Genomic DNA, 25075 nt, shown 5'->3' on the forward strand with positions numbered 1-25075 from the left:
AATGGCAATGTTGGTACCTTTGGTTCTACCTGAAACACTTTCAAAACCATTGAAGAACCTGTCTGTACAGTGGCATCTATCTCGTTGTCTGTGTTGTTTTTAATGTTTCTCTTGTCTAACTAACCCTCTTAAGATGGCATTAATTCTAGTTTTAACATTGTTTTAAATAACAGTAGCCTTTTCCACTGTTTTGTTATCATCTTCCAGAATAGTTTCAAATTTAATATTTTGGTAGGGAATTAAGATTCCAGAGCCAGAAATTGTACTTTTGGACATTTCCTCTTTAAAAGTTCTGAGATCTGTCTAGTACTAATGGACAATCCTCTCGGGCTTCTTTCAATTATGCCTCCATTCAGCTTGTATTTGTCACCCCATATATGTAGCTCATCATGTGCCTCAACAGCTTAAGCACATTTAAAACAAATGGGTACTGTGAGAGTTTGAGACTGTTGTCAATTCTTGATAACCTTTTTAGGGGAACAATAATCTGTAATTAAGACTCGTTCTTATTTCTGTTTTTTTCTCCCATTTAACTCCTTTCCTTATTGTCCAGACTTAAGGTTCTGAACCTCAAAACCCAAATGTCTTATATTCTCTCAGTCCACTGTGCTTAGACCTTAAGAGAGCCATCTGAATCATTGCTTAAGTGTTTTTTTCCATGGCATCACCCTGAATTGCTTACTTTCCTTAAGATTTTATTTGTTACCTAAATATATTACTGCCTCTATTTAGATAAAATTCATCTTAACATGTTAGAGACAAATTTAAATTTAGATAAGTGTTCTGATTCGATGATGATACCACAAACATTTTTAAACAGTTGCCATAATACTTTACTGTTTAATTTATATAAGCCATTTATTTCTATCTATGAATTTTGGATGTCATCTATAATTTTACATTATAAGATCTTAAAGAGCATCTGAAAACATCTCAAATGTTTATGAATTACCGTTTTTCCCATTATCCTAAAACATGCATTTTTCTTTTAGACATTAAGACTAACAGCCTAGAAAATGAGGTGCAAAAGCAGTTGTGATCAATGGTAGCATTAGATTTCTTTCAGCAGATCCTTACTCAAGAGTGTAGACATTGAGGAAACTTCTGTTTATGTCATGTTCCACATTTTGGGCAGTTTAAAGTCACTACCAGCTTAAGACTCATGGTTATATTCTGTTTTTTTTATAGAGTTTCTACTTTTATCTCATGATATTATATTGACTAAATGTAAAATGACATGAGAAACCTATCAACTCTTGAGTTCACAGAACTTTCGGAGAGATCATAGTTCAGCACCATTTAGGTTGCTTTGAAGAAATTAAGCCGAGTGGCAGTTCTGTTTTTCCTTGTGCTTTTTATGAGCAGTCTTAGTTGTAAGGGCAGCTTATACTTTTCCCACAATCTAGTGTTAGAGGGGTTGGGAAAAGTTAAAAAGCTGGCAAATGCTAAAGAAATAATATTGGCGGAGGCCTTGCAAACCTTTTACAACAGAACCTCTTTAGATAACTCAGTTCCAGTTAAACATGCTGCCCCATCTCTTTCTGACCCTGTTACCTGAATAGATTGAATTCCAGCTGAGTACTGACTGGATGTGTGTCCTTGACTAGCATCAAAGAAAACGAACTTTGTTTAGTTAATGTCGTTTTTGATATGGTTGGCATAGATTTTGGGACATCTGTGTCTTTCCAGGTAGCATCTGGAGGGGGTGGGGTTGGAGATGCTGTTCAAGAACCAACAACAGGCAACTGGAGAGGAATGCTGAAAACTTCAAAAGCTGAAGAGTTATTAGCTGAGGAGAAATCAAAACCAATTCCAATTATGCCAGCCAGTCCACAAAAAGGCCATGCTGTGAATCTGCTGGATGTGGTAAGTCATGAGAATTTAGTTCAATGCTAATATAACTAAATTAGGAAAATACTTCAAAAGACAAAGAAACTGAAGTCTCAAAAACTTACTGACCTTTGAATGCTAGATGTTGCCATTTGCAAATGGCACAAAATATTTTTTCCTCCCTCTCACCCTATTTAGCCAGTTCCTGTTGCACGAAAATTATCTGCCCGTGAACAGCGAGATTGTGAGGTTATTGAACGACTCATCAAATCATATTTTCTTATTGTCAGAAAGAATATTCAAGACAGGTTAGTACTACATAATAAATCAGACTAATACTGTGGGATGATTCTGTAAATTTTGAAAATACATGTATTTTAAAAATTTTAGGCTTTTATTCTAAATTAAATGGATCATCTGTTTTGTTTTGTAGTGTGCCAAAGGCAGTAATGCATTTTTTGGTTAATCATGTGAAAGATACTCTTCAGAGTGAGTTAGTAGGACAGCTGTATAAAGCATCTTTACTGGATGATCTTCTGACTGAATCTGAGGACATGGCACAGCGTAGAAAAGAAGCAGCTGATATGTTAAAGGTATTGGTGTGACTTTTTTTTTTTGAATTTTCACATTTTGTAGATATAAACATGTATCGTTTAAAATGCATTCTGATCTTTGGATACATATATAGTCTTCATATGATAGCTAATTTCTCTTGGTACTTGATAAAATTGAAATTCCAGAGAAAATACTGGTTATTATAAATTGACTATATATAAAGTGGAGCGATTACCCCCACATAATTCAGATTCTTTGCTATATTAACTTAATAAGCACTTATAATAATTTTTATCTTTAATGCAGGCATTACAAGGAGCAGGTCAAATTATTGCTGAAATCCGAGAGACTCATCTTTGGTGAAGAGAACTATATAATACTGAGACTTTGTTGACTCGAAACTTGCTAGTTACTGCCTACTTGAGTAGATTTTTATTTATGAACTGCTGGGTATTACAATGGTATGAATCTGCTCATGTGAAGACTGGCTTTAAACTGAAAATTGTACGCTACTACAGAACAATTCACACATTTAATCCAAATAATAAATGGATGTTTCTAAAGTTTCCCAGTATATATAAAATTCATCAAGTCTGTCTTGTGACTTTCATTTGAACTTTTTAAAAAGACATGTTAATGTTCTAGTTGTACAAGCAGTTTGCCTGTGGGTAAGATGACCTATGTACTCTGTTAGTAGTTGTAAAGCTGCTGCCATAGTTCTTCAGGAAGAAAGAATGCAAGACATTTCATATGACTATACTGCATGCACTATTTTTGAAAGATGTGGGTTGACAAGTTACTCACATAGTCACTGTATTCCACCTGTCCTTCGATTTAGTTTTATCAAGCTTCTCTGCAATCTTTGATGTGTTAGTAAGGAAGTTGGATGCACAAGAGGATCTGTGACAATGATGCGGTGTACATAATGTGTGGCTACGCAGCCCTTCCACTTCTGGGTCCACATGGCCCTAGTGCATTAAAAATTAAAATATTTTTGATTCTTACCTGAGAGCATGAATTACATTTTCTTATATTATCTAGTAAGACCTGGAAATGATCATTCCTTTTAATTTTTAGAGTTTCTAATTCCACCTGGTTTCCAAATACAATAGTAATTCATATACATGTTTAAATTTAAATTGGGCCACTTACACCATGTACCAGGATTCACTTGGAGGGGGGACTTAAAACCAAATACTGTGCTGATTATAGAAGTATATCCTTTCTCTATAAGCATTAATTGGTAATAGTTACTTTATTTCACACCAGCAAAATACACTGGAATAGAGGTGTAAAAATACTGGTGGGGCCTTATTATTTAAAGAAAAACATATATATACACATACTCCTAATTGCTTATAGACTAATAAACTGCATTCAGGGGCTTGGGTGTGAGATTTAGAACATATATACATTTTATTAAAACTCCCCAATTCTTGATACAAATTACATTACAAATTTAAGATAGGGTCAAAATCCTTAAGGCATCTGGCTCCATCTCTAACATAACATGTTAAGTAAATTATACATTACAGATATAAAAATTTCTTTTTAAGTGATGACATTTATGAAGGGCTACTGGCCAATATGAATATATCTTTTAACTTTAGCTTATGGTACTCTAAGAAACAGGCTCAGCAACTGATCCCAAACATAAAAAAAACAGATTGAGTCTCATATGGTACTATTTCAAATTGATTAGAATCTTGATAGAATACATGCTACCAAGATGTTTGTTAGCACTTTAAAATCACTCTGCCATCATTAAACATCAGTTTTGAAATTATAGCCATCTATGATTTACTTGTTTTAGACAGATTAGATGACTACCATTCTAGCCTTTTGAATTGGTAAGGGAAAAAACCCCTTATAATGGACCTTCCTCCAGCAGATCAAACAGGTTTCCAATTAAAAACGTTATCTTTAAAGACAGGCTGTGGTGATGCACTTTCTGGCACTACACATTGTACAAAAAAAAAAAAAAAGCAAGAAAGGTATGGAAAGAAAACCTTCCTTTGTTGGCCCTCAAACTGAGTGAAGCTCTGAAATGTGGAGATGGTGACAGCAGTCCCCAACCCTTTTGGCACCAGGAACCGGTGCTTCTATGAGAATCTAATGCCTGATGATCTGAAGTTGAGCCGAGGTGGTGACACTAGCGCTGGGGAGCGGCTGCTAATACAGATGAAGTTTCGCTCGCTTGCCCACTGCTGCTTGCCTCCTATTGTGTGGCTTGGTTCCTAACAGGCCATGGACCAGTACTGGTCCGTGGCCCGGGGGTTGAGGACCCCTGATCTATGACATTTATAATGGATGCCTGTATGTTCTTGATATGTAAATAAAATTGCTGGTATGAAATGACATTAAAGTTTATCGATAAATGAATTCGTCCTAATTTTACTCTCAGAAAAAGGTTTAAAATAGTTTTTTAACATAGAAATCTACTTTGGACATCATAGTACAGCTAATACTGCAAGAAAGTTTTATGACTTTTTTTTCCTATTCTCACATTTCACTGAGATATTACTGCATCTCCATTTTCCTATATGAAGATAGTGACTTGCTCCAAGTAATGCAGGTAGCAAATGTCTAGAATTTGAATATTAAAGCCATGCTTTGCTGCTTGTAAGGTTTTCTAGAAGATGTTTGTGAACCATTTTGTATGTTTGTGTTTTTCACTTGATCCTTAGGGAAATAGGGGAGCTATTACCTTGATTTTTCAGATGTGGAAATGGTTCTAGAGATTTAACTTGTCTAACGCATGAAGAACTTAACTAAGTCTTAACACCAAATCCTTTAAATTTGATCTGAAAGCTTTCCTTATCTGAATAACTTGATATTCTCATATAATTGGATGTTTGCTATAATATTTGCCTCTATTTTATCTCTGGTTACTTTTCAGTTTATCTCAAGTTGCAGTTAGCTTGGGGACAGGATTTGAAACTTAAAACTAAAAGTTTCTAAATTTATAAAATATTGCTACCTTAGTAACCCGACAAAATAAGGCTGTAAGTAAACAGTTATACTGAAACAGAGGCAAGGGACAGGAAAACTGAATTAGAAACTTTCTGAAAAGTCAAATACTGATTTTTATTCTTTTCTTTGAAAAGGAACTACTCCTGTTGTAATTTCTAATTTTCTCCCAGCTGAAGTATTTTGGCTAACTTTTCTCCTTTTTAAGGAGAAGTATATTTGCTTCAACTAAACAACAAATTAATTTCCAATACTAGATTTTGCATTTCTAATATGGATACTGCTGGATTTGAGCAGTATAAACACTAGCAAGATCAGTGAGATAATATACTGATATAAAAGTATCCACAATTCATTACATTACCTCTTTTTCATTGTTCCTCCTCACATCCAAAAAGGAGAGCAAGGACAATAGTAAAGATAGCAATTAGTTTTTTCATAAAGTATAATTTTTAAGAGATTAACCCTGGAAATCACAGTTTTCTATGGTAGTCCTTAATGTTTAAGGATCAGGAAATAAAACATCCCATCATTACACAAACAACTTATTAACCAGCCTATGTAAATAATGAAATTACTCACACTGGGAGGCCCAGAGTATACTCCATTCTCTTGTTTGATTTGTATAAATGAAGGTAAAAGTTCTGGAGCCAAACTTTCGAATGTCTTGAGAATGAAATGATGGATAAGACTGAACCACCTGAAGGATTTTTCATCATAGCTGAAGCCATTTTATAATGTAGAAATTCCTTTTTCCTATTTTAAGTAATGAAAGTCCATTCTTAAGAATGTGTTGTCCAACAACTAAAACACTCTCGGGATTCGTTACTTGTCTGTGATTTATACTGACTCCGCCTTCTGTTATCATCCGATACCTAAAAATATAAATGTTTAGTAATTAGATAAATCCTATCACTGTTGACATCTCCCAATAATATAGATGCATCATTACTGTATTTCTCTTAAATTTCAGAGGCTCTCCCAAGTGCAACCTTTTAGCACTGAATTGTTATCTTCACGTTTTCTAGATTCTGCTTCTCTTTAATGCTCGTTAAGGGAGCAGGTTTAAGGCAAAACAGATTTCTTGTTTTGTGGAGAAAAAGTACTGGGATATCTCAGCTCTTGATAGAACTGTCTGGTTGGTTGTGGTTTAAAAATGAAGTGAATTGGAATAAAGGATCACTTTCTGGAGGGCTCCCCGTACCTTGGGGGATAAAAAAGAAAGTCACAGAAACTTCCAAAAATAAGAAAGGTGGACAGTGCTGCTTTTCATGAGATACAAGTCACAACTACAGTAAGTCCTCACAAAGTCGCTGAGAGGTTCTTTGAAACCGCAACTTTAAGTGAAACGACAAATAATGAGACCAGTTTAACCACAAGCTGGCTGATAATGAGTAAAGTTCCTATGGCATACTCCTAGTAACAAAAATATCACCAAACTTCTAAACACTTACAATGACAAACACTGAAATAAATGTGAGCTACGTATACATTTAAGAAAGGTTAATGAAAACAAGTATGATGACTTTTCCAACCCACCGATTCTAGTTAAGGGTCATGTGTGGCTGGAGCCTATCCCTGGCAGCTCGGGCACCAGGCGGGAACCCATGCCGGACAGGGCACTCCCATTGCCAGGGTGCACCCACACCCTCTCAGACTGGGACAGTGTAGACACGCCAATTCACCTCATGTGCACATCTTTAGGATGGAGGAGGAAACCAGGAGTACCTGGAGAAAATCCACACAGACACGAGAGAACGTGCAAACTTCACGCAGACACAGACTGTGGCCCTGGCCAGGAATTGATTTTTTTTTTTTTTTTGACATAATGAAACATTATTTGAGGACCTGCTATTATATAGTGTTATCTATAGCCATCTTGAGGAAACTTGCACATGAAACGAAAAATCCTTGCAAATTACATTCTGAGACTGCAAATAATAAATTTTGTTAAAATTTTTCTTTTAAAAAGCCGATTTCAGAAATGAAAAATCAGTAGCTGATTTAATTCTAGATTACAAGAGTTTTTGATGATCTATATAAACAGGTTTTGTTCATTATCATCTAATTCATTCAATAGGTTTATAGAGCCACTACTATGCACTAAATATAAAGTATTGCAAACTCATGTAGAGAGCCAGACAAATGAACAATTACAGCACACTGTGATTAAGTGTTGTACCAGGAACACACTGGGTGGTGGAGGTTCGAAATTTTCCTAAGTCACCTAAACTAGGAGAGTGAGTAGCAGTTATTTTCAAACAGGATGAGGAAACATGGGAGTAGCTAGAAAAAGGTGAGATTTAAGAAAAGAGGACTAGAGCATGAAAGGCCTTGGAAGTCCTGCAAGGCAAATGTTGGTTTTCTCTTATTTATGTTACCAAATTAAATTAATAAAGGACTATGCATGGTTTTATAAAAGCTCAACAGTAAAAGATTTTCTATTATGGACGGATTTCTTTCTTTTAGGAAGTATTATTTTAGGTTTGCTATAGTTTCCGGATCATGTTCTACATTTTGTTTAAATGTACGAACCCACCTTATTTAAGCTTACACAATCTAAAAAATGTCAGTATTACTTAGAACTCTGGTTAAATCAGATATGGTGTCATCTTAAGTAGTAGTAAAACTTCCAGTATTAGTAAATAAACCACTAGAATAGATCAGAAGAAAATGAAAAATGTTTCCAGTGAGGAAAATTCTTAGAACCAGTGACTCACTGTGGGGAGGTATATGACATCCTCAATTCAGTGAATATTAAATAGACTAGCATATTAAAAAATCAGGGAGAGTGGCAGGTGATAAAAGAGACAACGGATATTTTCTCTGTTAAGTGTACTCTAAGGCTCTTTGGGATAGAGGCAAATACTCTAAAACAATTGCGGGAAAAAACCCCAACAACCCAGCAACTATAATATAACAAAGGTCTTTCATAATCACGAGCATGGACTAATAACTATTTGACTTATGCTAGAACTACTGCAGAGGAGGCACCCAGGGTCTTCTGGCTAACTAATGCTGCTTCTGCATTACACTGTTTCATTTATAAATGAACAAGCATCAGGTATATGTCAAATAACTTTTCTGTGGAACGCCTTATTCCCTAATAATACTGCATGACTGAGGAATTTAAATATTCTACCTACTTCGCAAGTAAGAAAATGCAATTCTCAACAATAGTATGTAGTTTATAATAAATCTTATGAAGTTACATCATATGCTTATTTCATTTTCAGAAATTCAACTAATAAATAGGCTGGAAAACCCTTCTACTCCTCCAAATAAAAAGGATACATACAGGCTGTAGATGAGAAAGGTCATGTCAATCTGTCACTTTAGGGCCTCTCTTGTGATCTAGAATTGTAACCATCCCTGACCTGAATGATCCCTGAGTATTTATTGAACATAGTGGTCCCTTAAATTCAAGCCTTTTCCAACGTGGGAGGAAAAACTGGGTTAGAATCTGTAAGAAAGTACAGAATCTACTCTACTTCACAGAAAATTTAAGGTATTTTCAGCAACAAATATTCTGTTTTCACTTTATTCTCAGATTAACCTAACTTCGGGAAGTAATGAGACAGCATTAGAGCATTATCAAGAAAACACCCTCTGGAAACACATGCTGCGAATTATAACATTTAATGTTGAATTAAATGTGAATCTTAAAGTTAAATAATCTTACCCGCGGGGACCATCTGGAATGGCATTTGCTTTGCGGCATGTATCTAGGACGCTTGTTCCAGGGTCAAGAACTAATTCAGAAAATGAAGCTTCTTTGAACAACTCTTTTAACTCTTGATCAGACATGACCTCCAGTGCATCTATGCTACTATGATAAAGGGCTTGTGTACACCTGAAAAACATGTTGAGAGCAACATCATGTGAGTGCTTATTCAGATACATGTTCTAATACCCAGTAACCAATTATGAAGTGCCCATTAAGTTCCGGATGTAACGTTTTTGAAACAGCAACATTTATTTTGTATAATTTATAAACTTAATTTGTGATAATCTTCCCAATAAAAAGAGGCTATTTTAAAGCAGTTAAGTCACGCACCAACAATCCTTGTTAGTGGTAGAAGACAACTCTAAAAGAGTACAGCTCTAAATTTTCTCATCTATTAACTAACTTTATCAAGTGTTAATTATTCTAAAAGGCCACCTTTTAGCGGAATCCAGCCCTTCTTGTCCATGAACAAGCTTCGTGACTTCTGCAGCAAGTCGTTTCTGAGGACCGCGCTTTTCCGGTTCTCTGACATGCAGCTGCATTATGTGGTCAATCTCCGGAAGGGGCAGAAACGTGAAGAGCTTCAGGTACCTTCAGGACAAAAAATAAAGTGTTATATACCTAATTTTTTAAATCTCCAGTTCCCCTTACTTTGTAATACTTTTATTTTTAATTGTGAAATACAACATGCAGAAATGTACCAAACATAAGACAATCATACACATACCACCTGAACTGAAGATGTTACTATTTTGACATCTTTGTTTTAGATCTTCCTTTTTTTAACAGCTGTAATAATATAAGTATAGATGAAGCTCTCAGCCCCATCACAGTCTCCTTGCCCCCAGAGAAACCACCAATCTAAATTTGTGTGCATCCTTCTCAGGCATGTTTTTACTTCTGTTTTCTATGTACCCATAAATAAAAAATACTGTGTAATTTAAAAACTAACAATATTTTATATATATCCTTTAAAGAAATATTTTCTTTGGTGAAAAGCACAGAAAAGTCCACAAATCATAAACATATAGTTTAATGTAAATGTAAAGCAGCTATATATGTAACTGTCACCTGTGTAGATGACAACATTGCCTCTACCCAAGGAAGCACAATTGTTCCACAACCCCTCACCTCCCTCCAAACTAACCACTCTTCTGCCTTTCATGGTAATCACTTCCTTCATTTTCTTTATACTTTTACCATCTCAGTATGCTTCTCTAAGCAGCATCACTTAGTTTTGCCTGGTTTTAGATTTTATATAAATGGAACCATACAGAATATCTTTGTGTTTGGCATATCATTATGTTTGAGAGATTCACCCGTGTTGCTGTGTATACAGCTGTTGTATACAGCATTGCATGTTACGAATATTCTAAAACCTATGTATTTATTCTATTGTGGATGTTTGTGTTGTTTCTACTCGTGGACAACTGCTAATAATGCTGCTATGAATACTCTCAAGTATTTCTCTTGGTGCACATGTGCAGTAATTTCTGTTAGGGATATATCCAGGAGAGGAACTGCTGGATCATAGGTTATGTGCGTATTCAGCTTTAGTAGACATAGTCACATATTTTTCCAAAGTGGTTCTATTAGTATAGTATAAGTTCCTGTCATTCAGCTTGCCAAGATATCTATGCAAGGACATCCATCTTGAATAAACATAATGCCAGCTGTATGACACAGCTAGTAGCAGACTAACTAGATAAGGAAGCAGGCCATCCCCACTCATGAAGTTCTCCTATTAGAAAGTCCTAGGTAACCTAGATCACTGCCTGAGTGACCTTGCTCTTCCCTTCCCACTCCTTCATTCCCACTTTTATGTTTTAAATTTGCCAGTAGAGAGTGAACCCATGAAACCCTAGGCACCCCACCCCTTGACCCTAATAAAGGCAGAGCCCCAGGTCCACACTCCCTCCTCTCTTCCGGTGACCTCAGAGTGCCATATACCCTCCAGACCTTGGGAGTTATAAATCTTGTTTCTTCAAAGTCCCTGATGGTTGTTGCTGAGGTGAATCCCACAATTGTAATGCGAAACACAAGGGCTAGTCCAGCCACAACACTGGCTCTCATCACCACAAGGAGTATGGGCCCAGGTGCATTTCCAGGCATTTCTAGCCAATAGCATCACTACTAACAGGCTGAGACCAACACAATTGGCATAGTTGGCAGGACTGCATGACTGACTTGCAATTAACTGAGGGGAATGCCCTTTAGCCTAGATGGGCTTACTAACTGGATAATCCAAGTGGGTAACACCATTTGGGAAGGCAGCCTCACTTGCTCGAAGTCCATTATGCTGTCATGTGTTTTTGCATATTGCCTCTGCCATGTGTTGCCTGTGGTATCTATTCCTAAATGTCACTGCTGCCATAAGAATTCAGTGATCTCCACAGAGCAGTGGGATCAAGGCCATATGGTCTAACAAGATGATTAGACCACTAATTATTCAGGCCTTAATGGACTGCTAATGTACATACTGTCCTCATGCTCAGGAAAAGGGGCCCTAAGCAAGGCTATCGCTCCCACCCCTGCCCCACCTTGCTTCAGCCCCATGTGCCTTCGTGCTGAAGACCTTCAGGAGAAGGTGTCACTGGAGGTAAGGAAGTGGGAGACCTCCCACTGAAACCACTGAGCAGTGGGTAACATGAGGACTATGTGAATACAGCAGCTTTGCAACAGGCAGCTAATGGCACCATGAAAGGAGAAATGCAGCCAAGGTTTGCTATACCTATGTACCACTGCATTCACTGCTGTCCCCCTACAACCCAATGGGATATCATGGGTCTGACTCCTGGTGCAATGTTGCTGCATAATTAATGGACAAATATAAATGTCCTGAATATCCTGTGCTAGTGCCTCCTATGACCTCTGAAGAGGTATGCCAGCTCTTGATAAATGCAAAACCCCATAGAAGCTTCCTAGGCATTGCTGCTGTATAATAACATGACAAGGCTCTGGCATTAGGCTCCAGAGAGACCTAGGGATTTCCTAAAGACCCTGGGGTATCACTAATAGAGGCAGACCCAATCCAGGGTAGACCGACGGGGACACCCTGGAAAGGGAGCCACCTATGAAGAGGGCTCATAGGGACATCTTCCACAAACTCTGGTAACAACACGTAAGATCAAGGTAACGAAGAAAATGAGGAAGTAAAAGTTGAGATTAGAAATTATCCCTTAACTGAAATTCTAACTTCCCTTAAAGATTCTCTGCAGCGGGAAGGAAAGAAGGGAATTGATTGCCCACTGCAGATTCTGGAACCTAAATTTTTACTCATGGCTGCCAAAATGTGCCAACTGACTGGTATCTCTACAGACCCTAAAAATCTATAAACATCTCAGAGATCCATTAAGGCTATATGTCCATTTCCTCTGATATACCACATATCCTGAACCTTCTTGGCTTTCCCCTGCATGAGGCGCCCTTGCCACCAACAGAAAAACTGACAGTATTACTGAAGCCTCTAGTAACAGTGAGGGCCGTAGAGCCACTGGTATTTGTACCGGGGTCCTCCCTCTCCTCACCTGCATATTTATTGCCTGGCACTGTGCCCATACCCCCAACATAGTGATCATTGCTAAGGCTCACAGTGAATGGAAAACATTAGAGGCCTGTGTCCTACCATACAAAATTTGCATGGCCCAGGGGATTTATCCTCTCCATAACCATACTGACCCAAATGACTCCCTGTTCATTTCCAACCCTGAAAAGGCCTCATTTGACTCTGAGTCCAGAGAATTCTTTTTATAAGGTGCTCCCCCTAATTATGGAGCAGTGCTCCATTTTATTGGGACTTAAAAACTATTCAAAAGGCCCTGGAGGGTGTTGAGACGGTTGCCAGACAGGAGATTCTCACCCAGATACTTCAGACTTATGCCCCTCCACCCCCGCTGCCCCTAGGGGTCTCCTTCTAGCACATTATCCTAAATGAAAAGGGCTCTCTAATCCTTGCACACCACTTATATCAATGTGGCTGGGCAATCACTCCTTGTCAAGTTTCTGTGCATCATCTGGTCCTCTGAGGGCTGAGAAATCCCCCCAAGAGTGAAACATCAATTACTATAAACCACCCACTACACTCAGATAGGTACAACACATACTAGGCCTTTTCATGTTCTGAAGTCAACATAGCCCTCATCTCACTTATTCTTTGCCTGATATACACAATCTCATGCAATCACATGGAAATCTGCCATCTTCTGTTGGGATAAAGCCCAACAAGCCTTACCTTTAGTCCTGCCTGGCTCCACATTCTGATTCAGTCCTTGACTATACCTGACTATGCCTCCTGGAGTCTCTGAACCAAACATGAGTCTACCTAATTTCTTAATGGATTAAGCACATACCCCCATGGACAGCCCTTGAGCACCAACTTTTGGCATTTTACTGTTCCTTTATCCTACATTTCTCTTATTATTAAGGCTGAGCAACTTTTTCACGTTTTGGGTCTTCTGAATAGAATCCCTATGAAGTGTCTGTTCAAGTCTCTTCTCATTTTTCTACTGGGCTGTCAGTCTTTTTCTCATTGGCTTATAGAAATTCTTTATATTAATGTGAATATAAATTCTATCAGTTACATGTACTGAAACTATATTCTCTCATTCTTAAAGGTGAACTGATGAACAGTTGATATTACTTTAATTTAGCCAAATTTATCAATCTTTTTCTTTGGGTCCCATTTAAAAAACTTTTCCTATCCCAGTCATGAAGAAATTTTCCTATTTATCTTCTAAAACTTTTGTTTAGATTGTCTTGTCTCTTGTAATAAATTTAGGTTGATAATCTACCTGGAACTGATTTCTCTGTACAGTGTGAGGTTAATTTTTACTATTTTCCTCACATAAGACATCTAATTATCCAAGTAATATTTATTGAAAAGATTGTCTTACTCTATGGCTCTGCAGTGCCACTGAGATCAGGTGACTATATATGCTGGAGTCTGTCTGGATTCTCTAATCTGTTCCATTTGTCTCTTTATTTAACCTTACATTGAAGCTTCAAAAATCTAAAGGTTATTAGAATTAATAACAGTTTAGCAAGGTTGCTGAATACATGGATAATATATAGAAATTAATTCTATTTCTACATATCAGAGCCAGTCAGAAAATGAAGTTTTCAAAAAGATATCAAGTTCTTGATATATCAAACTAGAGGACTGTATCATCAAATATGTTAGGAATAAATCTAAAGGAAAAAAATGAACCCCTTAATTACTATAGTTTTACAATAAGGCATAGCTTCCGCTCTGTTCTTAAACAACGTCTTGGACAATCTCAGCCTTTTTTATTTCCAGGTAAATCTTAAACCAACTTGTCAAGTACCACACACACACAAAAAGCCCGTTTAGATATGGTTGGGATTGCACTGAATATGTGTATCAAATCTTATAGAACCAATATCAGTTCTATTGCAATATAACTCTCCATTTATGTAGGTCTTTATTTTTACTCAATAGTTTTTTAATGTCCTGCAGGAAAGTCATACACTTAAAAATTTTTAAAACAATTATTCCTAGATTACTTTGATAGTGCAGTTGTATCAGAAATATTTTTTGAAAAATTCATTTTCTTTGTTGCAGATATATTTGTTTTCTCATTAATTTATATTCTTCCAAGAGTTTAAAATAATGTGAATGAGAAAATCATTTTAAGGCTTTCAAAAGGTGTTTTACGTTACATTAAAGAAAAAAAGACCTGGGACAAAGTAAAATAAGGCTTAGTGAAGTTTAAGATGAAAGGAGTGAAAAAACTAGAATATGCAAGCAATAATGTCCTAAGTACATGTTAGATGTAGATTACAACCTTGACTGTTTTCTAGCAACCACGGTGATTTTCTGCTTTAACCAAAAGTATTTAACTTTATAACAGTTAAAATTACATGTTCTGTTATATAATGGTTTGTCTTAAATAGTATCTAAGTAAAAAACACACAAAAAACTATAAAGGGTACATAGAGATCGAATGGTAAAATAGTATCGCGAGCTTATGAACTTAATTTTTCTCAGCACACTATTAAGAACTCACCTTTCTACAGAATCATCTTGCTGCCTGAGAAAGAATTGATACAATTCAAATGGAGATGTCTTCTCTCTGTTTAGCCAAACAGCATTGCCAGCAGACTTTCCTAGTTTTGCTCCAGTTGTACTCGTAATTAGAGGAACAGTGATTCCAAATACGTCTTCTCCAGTTAACCTATGCATAAAGAAGAACGTTATTATGTGTTTCAAGCACAGGTGGTGGTAGGTTTAGCTAATCACTCTTTCTGTTTTAGTAAGGTCTCTTGCTCTAAGAAAACTTCCATGACTTCCTAAATCTGGATTCGTGTCCCTCTTACTACTTTCACAGTATTCACTCTATTTTGGCATTTGTCATTCTGAACCGCAATTGAACCAACAATGACTCTGGGGAAGCCAAGAGGAGGTGTTGCTTAACCAGGGCCTAGAAAATTTTAAAGGCTGGGTGGGAAGAAGAGACTTGAATAAAGGGCGAGTCAAGTAGAGACGCTAAAGACGATTTAGAGACTTAAAAAAATGAGTAGCACATGGGCTAGCTCTGGTTCACCTCCCTCAATCTATTATCAAGATTAATAATTAAAATGTACGTTATTTCCCAAAAAAGGGAAAACATACAATCCGAATCCTGACTAGCCTACTTCCTGCAGAGCTCTAGAATACATCCCATACTTAATACTTTAATTCAGCCCTTTAGTTCTCATTAGCCACTGATATTAACACCGTTACATATTATATGGTGATAATATTAACACTCTTAATGCGGATAAAATCAACAAAGGCTTGAGGAAAGACGTCAGTCATTTCACAATCCTAATAATGCATCACAAGCTATTCGTGTATGTCATTTGTCGCAGGATTTTTCCTGGGTCTAAAGGCGCTTACTTGTGGATAAACTCGTATCCAGACATGATATTGCCCAGCTGATCAGATCCACCCAGCTGGACCCGGCATCCATAACGCTGGAACAGGTAGTAGAAATCATAGGCCTGAAGCACCTGGTATAAGAACTCCGCCATACTCATCCCCTCGGGGCTCTTGAGCCTTGTCTGTACGCTCAGCCGGCTCAGCAGCGTGCCCATGCGGAAGTGGCTGCCCACTGCCGCCAGGAAGTCCACCAGGCGCTGCTCCTGATACCAGGCAAAGTTGTCCAGCACCGTGAAGCTGCCCCAGGTCCTCCCATTAGTAAAGAGCTGTCGGTGATTAGCCGCCAAGGCCTCGAGCCCCTGGCGCAGGACTTGCGCGTTGCTTCCCACCCGCTCTGCATCTAGCACCTCGCGCTCCTTGGTGCGGCCGCTTGGATCTCCCAGGCGCGCCGTAGCGCCTCCCACCAGCGCGATCACATTGTGGCCAGCTCGCTGGAAGTGAAACAGGCCCAGCAGTGCCAGCAGGTGTCCCACATGAAGCGAGTCGGCCGTGGGGTCGAAGCCGCAGTAGATGGTCTGGGGAAAGTTGCCCGCCGTGCGGCGGTCAAAGAGCTCTGGGAGCTCTATCTTCGTACCCTTCTCAGGAAAGAACTCTTTGAAAAGACCTCTAGCCTTCTGCACCGCCAACACCCCCTGAGCACCCGAGTGGGCCTCACGGAGCCCCAGGGGCAAGACTCCTAACGGGCCAGGGGTAAAATAGCCCCGGCCCCGGCAAATGAACCGTAACATGGGGGCCGCCATCTTGATGGCGGCACGAAGGGAATGCTGGGACTTTAGAGCCCCCGCCCCTCAGTGCCAGCCTTGTACATGATTTGCTTCAGTGTTTTTGTGCGCATGTCCGTGTGGGGCGAGGCGGTTACTTAGTTACGGAGCTAGCGCGCTCGCCAGTCATTGTTCTGACTACCCAAGGTGGGGTTTCCCTTAACGTCCAGTAACCTTAAATTCCCTAAAACTTAGTTTCTTCATCCGAAACTATTTATGATAATAGTTCCTGTCTCATAAGGGCTATTGTGAGGATTAAGAATTAAAGCACTTGGCCCATAGTGAAAGCTCTACAAATGTTAGCTTTTAAATTTTCACCTTAAAAAACTGATGCGAAAGCTCTTCGAAGTCTTGGTTCTAATCAAAAACTTGTTCACAGGGGTTGTGAGGGGCAAGGAATTGGTTTAACTTCATGAAGAGATACGATGTTGGGTTAAGATGCAACTTCAAAATACTTTTTCCCCAAGCAGATGAGAATGCCTCAGTCTCCAGTATTCATTAGCTTCTCCAGAAGGTGGCAGACTTGTCCAAGCTATACTGAGAAATTTCAACACACCAAATTAAATGCAGAAAACCCCGTGTCTTATTTAAATTACGGGTATGCAAGTGGGACACAACTTTCGCATTCGTGGATTCAAATCAGTAATCACATTACCACAGCATTGCCAGGTGCTATTAGTACTCCATTCACCAGGCACAGGGTTCTGGATGGCAGCCGGCTGGCAAGGATTCAACTCCAAAACCCCATTTTAGAATCTCATTTCTATGACCATTTTCAATACCAACTGTCTTGGGTTGAGTTCCTTGGGAAACAGACTCCAGTTGGAGATTTGTGTGTAGGGGGGTTACTGGGGCATATTTTTGGCATCAACATCTGTAATGGAGTGATGGAAGCAGGGTTGAGCAGAGAAATTGAACTGTGAACAATTTGCAACAGAGGCCTCAGACAATCCTATAGGGGACTCTGGAGCTGGAATTCAGAGTCATTCTGAATTGAGGCAAGGGGGCAGGTCTTTGTACCCTATTATTGATCAGTCGTTAAATGTGGGATGTCCCTGGGAAAGGAGGCAAAATTTTGGGCAAGGCTTTGTCAGGAGAGATGCAGAAGAGGACTCAGCTGTGAGCCATCAGCAACCAATTCTCAGCAGCTGGGGAATTGAATACTTTGGTTCTAAAGCAAGAATCTGGGCCATGCTCCAAACCATTCCCTGTGGGACCTTTCCACTTCTTAACACGTTAAGTCATTTAACAAAATGAAATATTTAAAAAATTAGTTTCTTTGCATATATAATTACCAGTGAAGTGAGTTTCTCATTGCCAACTAGAAACTTCTCTACGAATACTAGATACGTATTCAGCAGGTTATGTAACATAATCCTAATTGCTGAAGAAAATAAGCAGAGTCTATTCTCTCATATTAATATTCAAAATATCTTAAATTTGTGATCATAACCTGCTTACCTGCAGTCCTATTTCTCACCACTTTGGTCAGGGACATATTTCAGTATGTGTAGCAGGAAATTCTCCTGAGCATACAGCAGATAGTTCTTTCTATTTAGCACTTAATGCAGGAAGATTTGCACATTTTAAAAGGGGTATCTTTCATTCATGAGGTTCCTGGTTAATATGACATAATTATTTGTGGCTTTTACTGGTATATTAGTAATTTTATACCACAAAGTATGATTTCATATTGTGGTTTAATTACTTACTCACTTTAGGAAAACCTACTTCTTCTCATAGAAACATGTACCTGTTTCAACATTACTGATGGACCTGTGCTTAATGGAGAACTTCTGCAGCTGCTGAAAAACAGAATTCAGAGTAGCGTTTATTATAAGGTCTTTAAAAGTAGACTTGAGTTTCTGCTTGGTTTCTTCTTTAGCTGTATTTCATGAATAGGTAGCAAAGTCTGGTACAGAAGGTATCAGAACAGATGCTACGTGAGACTTGATAGTGGCTTAGTGACAGCAACAATTATTTTTCTTTCATGACTTATCTTGGTATAATAGGAAAAATGAGGCTTTGTCCAAAAGACAGGAACAATAGAAGAAGGTGGGACTTTTAAACCTTTGGAATTATATACATGGCTAAAATTTAATGGAACTGGACCCATGACTTGAACTTGGGGTAAGGAAAAGTGCACAAATTAATTCTTGCTGTTTTTATTGTCTTAAAAAGTGAATGGCTAATGTTTAAAAGTATTTTAGAAAATACTCTTTCTCTTAATTGTGATCACTTGAGGTTACCTGACCTTGAATCAGGGGCACATCTATTTTGCAAGTACCCTATGTATAATAAAATGTCACATAAAAATTCGCTTTGATGAATGATCCCTGTTTTATATAGTTCCATTTTCAAAATGTAAACAATTGTAAATATACAGGCATATCTCGGAGATATTGTGGGTTCAGTTCCAGATCACTGCAATAAAGCCAATGTTGCAATAAAGCGAGTTACTCAAATTTTTTGGTTTCCCAGTGCATATTAAAGTTAAATTTACACTATACTGTAGCCTATTATGTGTGCAATAGCATTATATCTAAAAAAAAAAATGTACATTGAAATATATTTTATTGCTAAAAAATGCTAACCATCATTTGAGACTTCAATGAGTAGTAATGTTTTTGCTGGTGGAGGGTCTTCCCTTCAATTTCTAAAAAAAACACAATATCTGTGAAGCACAATAAAGTGAATCATAATAAGATGATATATATTCCTGTAATAGCATTCATAAAGCACACAAATTAAATATTAATAATGTTTTAACTGGTCTCTCACAGGTCATGCCCAACATTTTAAAGTTAGGCGGTCCCATTTAATTCTGAAGCACTTCCCTATCGCATGGTTCACATGCAAATTACAGCAGAGATGAGGCTGTAATTCAGGCTGGGTCTGAAATATGAGCTGTCTAAAGGTCACAGCAGAATGACATCAAAAGGAGTCTGAGGAATTCCGATCATCATAATCACTAAAATGTTATTCCTACTTGTGTTTTCTCTTCTCTTAGAGATTGGAAGTATAGGCTTTTTCTGGAAGATAGTGACACATAGGATGCAAAGGAACGGGATAGAAACAAGAAATAGAAATTATAGTTCACTTCAGGGATTTAGTGATGGCCTTCCTTCCAATTGAACTATTTCCGTGATATTCTTATTTCCTACTATTTGAGAAAAAGAATAATTTCTAAAGACTGCTTTCAAGCCTTTGTTGTTTTTCTGTAATAATTAATAAATCAATCTACCTCATAATTTCATCCTCTTTCATGGCTTCCCTGGGGTCATTATTCTTGAAACTCACATCCTAAATCCTAAAGAATCCTTCTACCCTACCCATCCTTACCTGCAACCCAATTGCTTCCCTTTCATTCCAAATAAATTTCTTCTAAGAAGTTTGCTCTGCATTAGGTAGGACAAGAGAAAAATGCTCTTATTATCCAGGTTCATCACGCCCCTGAAATGTGTTAAAATGTACAATCGATAATACTTACTGTCCTTACAATAAAGGAAGGCCATTAAATTTGGTTTAAAAGTATAAATTTATCTAAGTGCCTGAAACCTAGTCTATATCCTTTTATTGAAGTTGCTCTAATGCTTTTTGAGCTGGTCATCATTTTAATACCCAAAAATTTTTTAGAAGAAATTAGTTTCTTTTATGCTGTTGGTTATAGGAGAATATTGCCAAAAAAAAAAAAAAAGTTACTAAATGTGCATTTCCTTTCTGTATTGCAGTTTAGAGAAGGATAAACATAACTATTCTTACTTTCTTTTAAGCTGATTTTGTGGCCAGTGTAATAACCTGTAGGGCTTATATGCACCTGGTCACGTACTCAGCTAAATAATATTTTGAGATATTTATGACTTTGTTTTTCCATTCTTCATCTTCCCCTTTCCGTTTTATCCATTGGAGCAGGTAGTGAGTTCTGTGTGTTAGTGCCTGGGGGAAGTCAGGGAGGAATGAAGAGTAAGCTTGGAACTTTTTATAGCTCTTATTTCTCAAGTAAAAAACATAGAGACAAGGTAAAGTTGAGGAAATAAGCTTGGAGAAGCAGAAGAGAAAGAGACAGGATCTCCTTTATTAAAGAGGACCCCTACCTGGGCAAGAGAGCCTGAGCCGTTAGTCCCATCTGCAAGAGGAGCTGTGCATTTCTCCCTGGCATCAAAGAGATAGTCTCCTGATACACTTAAGGCCTGGGGTTCCTGGCCTCACCCAAAGTTTCTCTGTTCTATTTGAATCAGAGTAGTGATTGAGTGCCAACTGGAGGCCACTGCAGGCTTGGCCAACCAGCATAGCTAGAGTAACCAGAATAGATTGGAGATTTGAGATATTATTTCCTGGGCATTGTGTAAGATGATCAAATTTTACTTAAAATTTTGGAAGGAGAAAGGAGCCCAGAACAATGGAGAAGTAATCTCCTACCATTATAGTGGGTTAAAGACTCAGAAGTTTGCTCGTTTATTTAACAAATATTTATTGTAAATATTCAATGACTCAGACACTGCCCTAATGGCTTAGGACACATTTGTGAACCAAAGAAAGATATTTGCCTTCATGGAAATGAAATTGTTTCATGAAGTTATATTTCTCTGAGCAGTCCTGTTCTTCACCAACTTCCTTTCTGACCCAGGGTCCTTTTCCACCCCAAGCCTTGGAGCAGAGAGAAGAAATGACTCCAATGTAATTGCTGAAGAATCTGCAGGTTAGGATGGGGTTGTGGGAAAGAAACATTGTGGAGGATATGACGAGGGAAGGACACCCTTTGCTGAATAGCGGTGATCAAGGCGTAGAGTTAAAGGGATCTTGAGACACAGAATTCAAACAATTCTTCCCCTTTCAATCTACAAATGTTTCTTTCTTTACAATTCCTGTACTGATTTTTTTTTTTCCTCAAGTAACTGAATGTTTTTCGTCAAGTAACCCTCCTTTTGCTCTGAGTTTGATAAGAGGTGGTATAGTCCACACCAACATTTTGTTTCACAGACTCTTTGCCAGGGTCATGCTTCAGGAGGATATTGACCAAAAAAAAAAAGTTACTAAATGTGCTGAGGGTTGCTTGTCTGTTTGCTAATGTGATGAGAAAAGTGGTCTTGTCTGCTAGAAACAGAATCTTGCAGACGCCAGTTGTGATTGTATTTTGAAAAGCTTAGTTCAAAAGGATAATATCTTCAGACAAGATAATTTTGGAATATTTCTATTCCTCAAATTACCCTAGTAATTTTCTAGTCTCTCTGACATAATGTCCAAGTGAATCAATCAACTCATCATTGTCCTTCCATCAAGGCCAATTGAATTACAACTTTGTTGAAGAAAAAGTAAAACAACAAGCCATCAGTCTACGTTTTATAGAGCATTTCCATTTGATTCCATCTATTTTTGCCTTTTTCATTTCAGTGTCTTCAATGTAGTGTCTTTATGTGCTTCCGTTGTAAGTCCTATATAGTCAATTATCTAATGAGAAGCAAGTCTGGAAACACCTCTTTAGCGATTCTTCTATAACATTATAATGGGAATAAATACCTTGCATTTACTTGCGTCAAACAAAAAAGTCAAACATTACTTCCTTCATCCTCACAACAATGACAAGTTGTGATTTAGAACTGTGGCACAAAGAGCTCTGGACTAGGAGTCACAGACCTGGGTGGTTGTCTCAGCTCGACTTCCACCAGCTGTCCTACTTAGGTAAGTCACTTGACACTCTAGGCCTTGGTGTCTTCATTTTACAGACAAAGGGCATAGATTAGTATAGCTCTAAAATCTCATCCAGCTTTAAATTCCTGAAATGCTTGTTTGCTGTTACATTAGTCAAAGGTTACATTTATTGTTTAACATTAGCCTCATTATTTAAGCTGCCGCACTAGAGAAGAGGTTAAAAGTGTGCTCATCTATATCTTCCTCTATTGGTTTTCTTAAGCAGTATAAACCAGTTTACATCGTTGTCTACGTGGCTGTAATTTGAGTCAAATTGTTTTATGACGAGGTTTGAAAAACGAAGATTTAGAAAGTGACAATTAAGCAATGAAACATGGATCATATTTGCAGAAATGTGCAATCAAGATCCAATCAGTTTTGGGCCCCAGTGATCTCATTTGCAGTTACCAATGGGTGGGAGACCAAACTGGAATGGTCTCACTAACAGAAATAGCGAATGAGAAGGACTCCTCTGTATACACATAGCTATTTTTCCTAAAACCAGAAGAAATTGTGGATACCTGGGTCCCTCTTCCCATTATGTATCTCATGTAACTCTTCTCCAAGAATGGAGTTTAAGGAAAGTTTAGGAGAGTTATGCATCAAGGACACTTTTGCTGGTGTTACATTGTGACCAAATACATAGCACATATCACCAATTGAGACACCTTCCCTATGGACTGCTAATGTTATTTCACACTATACATTTGAGAATGATTTGTGAAAGTAGGTGACCGTGAGCCACGGTTTAGGTTCCTCTTTCTCAGCCTAATTTTAGGTTTAGGTTCCTCTGTCTCAGCCTAATTCTTTATATGGCCCATTTGCTCTCATAAGTATTCTGCTATAAAATTGATAGCTCAGAAATTAAACCCACATATATAGGCAAATTATTTTTGATGAAGGAGTCAAAAATTTACAATGGGGAAAAGAAAGCCTCTTCAATAAATGGTGCTGAGAAAATTGGAAAGCTACATGCAAAAGAATGAAACTAGACTGTTACCTGTCACCATATACCAAAATTAACTCAAAATGGATCAAACCCCTAAATATAAGACCTGAGACAATAAATTGCATATCGGAAAACATAAGTACTAAACTCATGGAACTTGGTCTTAGAGAAGATTTTATGAATTTGATCTCAAAGGCAAGGAAGGAAAAAGCAAAAATAAATAAATGGGACTATATCAAACTAAAAGGCTTCTATACAGCAAAAGGAACCATCAATAAAACAAAGAGGCAGCTAATTGAATTTTTTGAAAACAATGCCTCCAATAAGAGGCTAATATCCAAAACAATGCCTCCAATAAGAGGCTAATATCCAAAATATATAAAGAGCTGGTATAACTCAACAGCAAACAAACAAACAATCCAATTAAAAATGGACAGAGGATCTGAACAGAAACTTCCCCCAAGAAGACATACAAATGACCAACAGATATATGAAAAGATGCTCACCTTCACTAGTTATGAAATGAAAATAAAAACCACTATGAGATACCATCTCATACCTGTTAGAATGGCTATGCAAATCAAAACCACAATGAGATACCATCTCATACCTATTAGAATGGCTGTTATCAACAAGACAAATAAAAAATGTTGGAGAGGTTGTGGGGAAAAAGAAGCCCTTATACACTGAGAGTGGGAATGTAAATTGGTACAGCTACTATGAAAAACAGTATGGAGGTTCCTCAAAAAATTAAGAATAGAATTACTCTATGGTTCAGCAATCCCTCTTCTGGGTATCTACCCCCAAAATTTGAAGACATTTACCCATAAAGATATATGTTTCCCTATGTTCATTGCAGCATTATTCATGGTGGCCAAGACATGGAAACAAGGTGTCTTTCAATAGATAATTAGAAAAGAAGCTGTGGTACATATATACAATAGAATATTGCTTAGCCATAAGAAAAGATGAAATTCTGCCATTTGCAACAATGTGGATGAATCTTGAGATTATCATGCTAAGCAAAATAACTCAGACAAAAAAAGTTGAGAACCATACGATTTTACTCACATGTGGGATATAAAACTGAAAGCAACAAATGAACAAGACAGACAAACAAACAAAAACTCATAGACAGTTTAGTGGTTTCCAGAGGGTAAGGGGTAGAGGGTGGAGGTAGAAAAAGAGTAAATGGGGACAAATACATGGTGATGGAAGGAGATTTGACTTTGGGTGGTGAATGCACAATGCAATATACAGATGATATATTATAGAATTATACACTTGAAACGTATATAATTTTATTAACCAATGTTGCTCCAATAAATTTAATGAAAAAAAGTGTCCATATTTAAGTTATATGGTCATTTTATCTAAAGTTTCTATACTGGAAACCATTTATAAAGAACAATGAAATCTTTATATATTTTGGTCTTGATCTTATGAAATATGGGAAAAGACAGGCATAGGGATGTGTATCAGGTTATTCTTTTAAATAGCAAACTTGAGAAAAAACCTAAGTATCCAAAGATAGAGGACTGATAATATATATTATGATATAACCCCTACTGATATATTTTATAGTCATTAAAATTGTGATTATAAAATAAGTAAAATCAGAACCAAAGTATACATATTTCACTTTGAGGAAGTAA

The 25075-nt window shown here is 37.5% G+C and overlaps 2 protein-coding genes across 11 annotated transcripts in view; one reads left to right on the forward strand and one right to left on the reverse strand.

The window, feature by feature from the left end:
- DNM1L (dynamin 1 like) overlaps positions 1-3389 on the forward strand; it is a 40762-nt gene extending 37373 nt beyond the window's left edge. For 8 of the 9 annotated variants that reach the window (XM_025047426.1, XM_025047427.1, XM_025047430.1 and 5 more), the window contains 4 exons: positions 1690-1866; positions 2029-2138; positions 2264-2423; positions 2692-3389. In XM_025047426.1, the coding sequence (XP_024903194.1) occupies positions 1690-1866; positions 2029-2138; positions 2264-2423; positions 2692-2748 (504 nt within the window). In that variant the 3' untranslated portion in view covers positions 2749-3389. The remainder of the gene's footprint in view (positions 1-1689; positions 1867-2028; positions 2139-2263; positions 2424-2691) is intronic. The other variant, XM_025047429.1, reaches the window with a different exon arrangement.
- YARS2 (tyrosyl-tRNA synthetase 2) lies at positions 3224-16803 on the reverse strand. 2 transcript variants are annotated; one of them, XR_001516961.2, is made up of 6 exons: positions 15981-16780; positions 15109-15276; positions 9518-9673; positions 9038-9208; positions 5938-6230; positions 3224-3353 (listed from the first exon to the last, which is right to left on the reverse strand). XR_001516961.2 is itself a non-coding variant. In XM_006912734.2 (5 exons), exons 1-5 carry the CDS (start codon positions 16760-16762, stop codon positions 6071-6073), a joined length of 1437 nt encoding a protein of 478 aa, XP_006912796.1. In that variant the 5' UTR covers positions 16763-16803; the 3' UTR covers positions 3778-6070. The 2 variants fall into 2 exon arrangements, 1 of the variants encoding a protein (XP_006912796.1); XM_006912734.2 differs by lacking the exon at positions 3224-3353 and having other exon boundaries at positions 3778-6230; positions 15981-16803.
- Positions 16804-25075: the final 8272 nt, after the last annotated feature.

This window comes from Pteropus alecto, unplaced genomic scaffold, assembly GCF_000325575.1.
Source record: "Pteropus alecto unplaced genomic scaffold, ASM32557v1 scaffold103, whole genome shotgun sequence".
Lineage (NCBI taxonomy): Eukaryota > Metazoa > Chordata > Mammalia > Chiroptera > Pteropodidae > Pteropus > Pteropus alecto.